The 5578-nt window shown below is 37.1% G+C and overlaps 1 protein-coding gene across 1 annotated transcript; it reads right to left on the reverse strand.

The window, feature by feature from the left end:
- Window positions 1-383: 383 nt before the first annotated feature.
- On the reverse strand, window positions 384-1319 carry LOC143532530 (uncharacterized). The gene is made up of 2 exons (XM_077027563.1): window positions 1215-1319; window positions 384-1073 (listed from the first exon to the last, which is right to left on the reverse strand). The coding sequence occupies exons 1-2, from the start codon at window positions 1317-1319 to the stop codon at window positions 384-386; spliced, it is 795 nt and encodes a 264-aa protein (XP_076883678.1).
- Between the last annotated feature and the right edge of the window lie 4259 nt (window positions 1320-5578).

A 5578-nucleotide genomic window follows, 5' to 3' on the forward strand; every position in this document is an offset into this window, starting at 1 on the left:
AATCATCCCCTTAATTTTCGAATCGGAATAAGCGGACCTCCAACTTCGAACACGTCTTTTTTGTTCCTTTTGATTTGACCCACGATCTTGACCTTCTTGGCTTTCACAACCATATTGGTCCTCATCATCTTGGTCTTCACCTCCTAGAACTTCTCTTGATCCATGACTTTGTTCTTTCGGCTCTCCCTAACTCGATCTCTTTTATAACCATGTCCCCGACCATTCCCTCGGCCGCATGAACTCGCATAACCGCTCATTTGGTTGCGATTCTTGTCATCTAATCAAGCGAACAACAGTTTTCCTTGATCATCTTTTGTTCTTGAATCGTTTAACTTTTCCTGAATCGGTGTGGAATTCTTAACATAACCCGGAACTCCCACTGTTTATTTAATCGTGTATAAACGGTTTCCCGTTCGAAACGCCTTCATCATAAGTTTACCCCCGTCATCATACAAGAGAAAATAATTCTCCTTCATACGAACATAACACCCGTTCTCCGTTGCTTGACCGAGACTTATTATATTATCTTTCAAACTTGGTATAAAATAAACATCGGATAAAATCCGATAATCTCCAGTTTCCCGGCCTCTTCCGCATTCCCATGAACTCGGCCCACCTTTACCTCGGCTACCAGACTGATCATACGATTTACCTTTGTAACTACCTTCTGATCGATTGAAAAGTAACTGACTTTGAGACTCAGAAGCTCGCTCTCGCCCTCGTAAGCGTTCCTCAAACGCCTTAAGTCTTCCAACAGCATCTTCAAACCTCATACTATTGAGATCAATAGTTTGCTTGATTGAGGCTACCAGTTTGAAGTATTTGTCTGGAACCGCGTCGAGTAACTTCTTTACCAAAACATCTTGCTCGAATACGTAACCAAGACTCATTGCCTTTGAAACCATACCGGTTATTTTTCCTGCAAACTGATCAACAGTCTCCTTTTTCTCCATCTTGAGTTTTTCAAATTCACTTTTCAACGTTAGGAATCGAGCCTTTTGGACTCGCTCGGCCCCAACATATTGTGCCTTCAAAGCCGCCCATATTTCTCTTGCATTCTTGTATTGAGCAATCTGAAAAAGAATATCACCTTCCACCACTTGAAACAAAAACGACCTTGCTATAATTTTATTCTTCTTCGCATCAATAGCCGCACCCTCTTCTTGTTGAACGACTTCTCATAACCCTTAATCGTCCAAAATCGCTTCCAGCACAATCGCCCGTGTGATGTAATTGGTTTTGTTCAACTTTGTAACATGTAATGATATCCCCCGGGTCACTTTGGGTTGGATTATCGATGTTTCTTCGTCGCTTGCCATTGATGCCCTTTTTTCTTCCGTCGGTAAACACTTAATTGTGTCGTACGCCCTTGCTCCAGTACGTTGGAACAAATACTAACAATTCAGTCCCGAACCTCTTTTCAGAACCGAACCCGTTTGTTCGTTCGCACCAAGGATTGAATTAAACACCAAAGAATATTTGGCACAACTCACCAATTTTATTAATCAAGAAAATAACTCAAAACTTGATTAATTCTCCAATAACCCTTACATGACTTCTTTGGGGTTATATAGAGGCTCGATTATAATTAGAGTAAAATACAAACTCCTATTTATCTATTAAATAAAATTCCATCTCTATCTAATAAATAAAATAGATAACTATCTCTAATTATAATAATTAATTAATTAATGAGATCGATCCATTAGCTCGAACCGGCCCCACCTTTCCGACCCATTACTCGGTTCGGGAATTAACTCCAATAGTATAATGGTATGTCAAAAGTTAAAAACAGTTTGTTTCCAGCTTAGTTACAGGGTAGTTAGTTTCTAAAATGTGTACCATATAAGTAGGATTTTGCATCAAAAATTTATATAAATGCATGACTATATGCATACACACACTTATATACATGTGCAAAAAGTATATGTATGTATCTATAGTTACATAAATGTGAAATAATTTACATTATTATTATTGTTGTTGTTGGTATTATTCTGAAGCAAAGGCATGTGTTGGTTTGCCCTCTGTCACACGGTATTGTATAAGACGACACACATAGATTTTGTAATTGTCTTCTGCTTACCAAGAAGATAACATATTGATCAGCTAATCAACTATTGTGTGTAGATATGTGAGGTTAATTTGGCTGCGTTAGAGGCAGTATTGACTATGGTGGGGGCGTAAGTAAGCAAATCAACACATGAGGGAGCTGCCACGGGCTATCCAACTCCTACCTTCATATTTGTTGCCATAACTTATCGACAATTTTTAATTATATAACTTGTGAGATTTCAACTTGAGAATGACTTCCCAACCTTTTGTATATTTATCGACAATTAATACGAACAATTTAAATCTACCTTTCATGAGTTCATCTTATCATCACATATAATTAACTTTCACACTAGCATGTTCTTTTACATTTTCCTTTATCTGTACTAATATTTCATATATACACATTGTGAAAACACATATCATGTATTATATTGGTGATTTTAATGTTATTCATATTATTTTAGGTAATCGGGTTTAGTTATAAATCAAATGAGAATTCACAACATACATTTGATGCCAACATTGGTATATAAATGGAGAACAAAACAAATAAGTAACAATAATCTGGAATTTTTCAACAGGGATCGTAATCCTCGTTTCATATGATGGGTTATATATCTATGAACATTGATCGACACGTCGTTTCATAAAACGACACAACCATCAGTGCTAAACCTACAACCGATTAAACATACATGCTTTCATATTCAACCCCTTTATAATAAACAAATATATAAATGACTCCATACTATAGGTTTCTAATAGTTACATATTTGACTTGAACTTTCTCTTCAATAAGAAAAAACTTTTGCTGGGGTTTATTATAATTTTTTAAGTCAGTTTTTAAATGCATGCGCTTTGAAAAATAATCATGTCGTTTAAAGCGATTTTGAAACCACGTTAATAAATCTACAAAAAAGCTTTAAAAGAGTATCTCAAGAAGAATCCAAATACATTTTAAAGTGGCTCATAACCATTGTAAAAGAATAACCCGTTAAAATAGCTTCCCATGCAAAATCAAACGCAAGGGTTCATAACCACAGTGAATAGTTACACCATATGCACCAAATACAAACGGTCTAATTATCCTGTCAATAAAATATCTATCAATCACCAAGGTCATAAGCTAACCCACCAAATTCAGTTGTTCATAGTTTGTAACTACTCTAAAATATTTTAATGAAAACATATTTACTAAATCTGCATCAACCTAATTAAAAACCATATCAAAACCAAATGTATACACACACTCACCATAAACCTTATAATTATATCAAACTAGTTTTTTACCTGGTGCGTTACGTCGGGCAGGTCGGTAAAACTCAGACAGTGGTAAAACCCAAGTGTTGGGTCAATAAGTCGACGTGAATTTGGTCGGTTTCGGTAACGTGCATTATTGTACCGAAACTAAAACCAAATATAAAAAAATTATAAAATTTGAGGTGGATCAATGTGGTGGTGTCTGTCGGTAAAAATCGAGCATTGGTAAAACCTGAGCTTTGTCGATCCCGGGCGTTGAGGCGGTGAGTCTACGGGTAGTCGGTCGGTTTCCATCATGTTTGTATGATACCAGAACTAAAAAAATGGCGTTCGGTCGGTTTCCGTTATGTTCGTTACGCTAACCGAAATAAAAAACATAAACAAAATTTACGGACCAGTTTGGTGCCGCCAAGTGGCCCAATAAGGTACTTGCGGCACCAAACTTGTTATTTATAATTAGAAGTTGTTAGCTTTATGAAATGTGTTACCACAAGTCTTACCCGCACGCAACAGGTACAAAAATGCGTTTCTGGACTGTAATTTCTTCGAACTCGTGCGTGCCGCACGTCCTGCAGACACAAATGCAGCTTCGAAAACCCGAGCCCGCGTTAGGCAGCTTTTTGTACTCGTTTTTTTTAGACTACGTAACTGATGCATTTCGTAATTAATTATGCACTAATGGGTATAAAACCATATCAAAAGCATCTGTTCTACACACACAAAATTCACTCTAAACTTCTCTGCTACAACATTGCTCCAGTTTCGTTTCAGGCAAGTCCGGCAGTACGCTGCTGTTGCTCGAACCTGTGTATCCTGGGAACATACCGTGAATCTGTTTAAGGGAATTGTGTCAAACACAAGTCTGTTTCACAGTTACCGTTTCTTGTTTTATTTCTTTATTGTTTATAATTGTCGTACAGGATTTCTAACAAACTTAAACAGATTATTAATTGTTCCTATTTTTCTCTTTCAGAATGGAATCCCAGCCCATAAGGAATGCCACTCAACGAGACATTCCAAGTTGCTACTATGATTGAAAAGCTACCACCAAGTTGGGTTGATTTAAAGAACTATCTCAAGCATAAGTGGAATGAAATGACCATTGAAGATCTTTTTGGTCGCCTTCGTATTGAAGAAGATAACAAAATTGCACTAAAATGGATCGATGGTCCTGGAATAACAAATGCCAATGTTGTTGAACATGACCAATCTTCAAAGGGTAATAAGAATGATGGGAAAGGCTCCAAACTTGGTCCGGGGGGGGGGGTTGGGAAAAGAAGTTTCAAGGAACTTGTTACAATTGTGGAAAACAAGGCCATAGGGCCAACGAGTGCAAGCTTCCAAAGAAAGAAAATGCTCGACAAGTGAACATAGCTTGTGAGGTTGATAACCTTGTTGCTATGGTCACGGAATTCGGTTTTGGTCATCGAAGTTAACTTGGTTGGGCAAAATAACAAAGATTGGTGCGTCGATGCGGGGGCTACCCGTCAGGTATAAAGTCTCTTTAGCAATTTCAAGGAGGTGACTAATGGAGAAAAAGTTTTTATGGGAAACTCCGCCATGGCCGAAGTTAAAGGTGAGGGGAATGTGGTTTTGAAGTGACTTCTGGAAATGAACTCAATTTGTCCAATGTGTTGTTTGTTTCAGAAATTCATAAGAACCTTGTGTTAGGATGGCAATTGAACAAGTTTGGCTTCAAAATGGTGATTGAGTCGGATAAGGTCGTGCTGACCAAAAATGGTTTGTATGTTGGTAAGATCTATGCCCTTAATGGTATGTTCAAGTTGAATGTAATTGTTAATGGAATGAATGAAAACGCTACTAGTTCTGCTTACTTGCTTGAGTCTTCTAATGTTTGGCATGGTAGACTAGGTCATGTTAATTTTAATTCCATTTGACATTTATTAAGCTTAATTGTATACCAACATTCGATATTGACTCAAATAATAAATGTGAAACTTGCGTCGAAGAAAAACAAACGAGATCGTCATTCAAAATGACTGAACGAATCACTGAACCCCGCAAGATGATCCACACTAATGTGTGTAATCTAAAAGTAATTCCTACTTGTGGTGCGAACAAGTAATTCATCACGTTTATTGATGATATATAGTACAAGATGTTGCTATATGTGCTTACTTAAGAGTAAGTACGAGGCTATTGATAAGTTTATCTTGTTCAAAGCCAAAGTTGAGAATCAACTAAATCGGAAAATCAAAAGAGTAGGGAGCAACCAAGGAGGTGAATATGTTTCACCTTT

The sequence above is a fragment of the Bidens hawaiensis genome, unplaced genomic scaffold (assembly GCF_021521415.1).
Source record: "Bidens hawaiensis isolate Kalapana, Puna unplaced genomic scaffold, B.hawaiensis_p1.1 tig00009451_1, whole genome shotgun sequence".
NCBI classification, from domain to species: domain Eukaryota; kingdom Viridiplantae; phylum Streptophyta; class Magnoliopsida; order Asterales; family Asteraceae; genus Bidens; species Bidens hawaiensis.

Coding starts and splice junctions, on each gene's coding strand:
- LOC143532530 (XM_077027563.1), bottom strand. CDS start 1,319: ATGGCAAGCGACGAAGAAACATCGATAATCCAACCCAAAGTGACCCGG. Junction 1,074..1,214: donor ATTACATCACACGGGCGATT/GTGCTGGAAGCG, acceptor ATTCTTTTTCAG/ATTGCTCAATACAAGAATGC.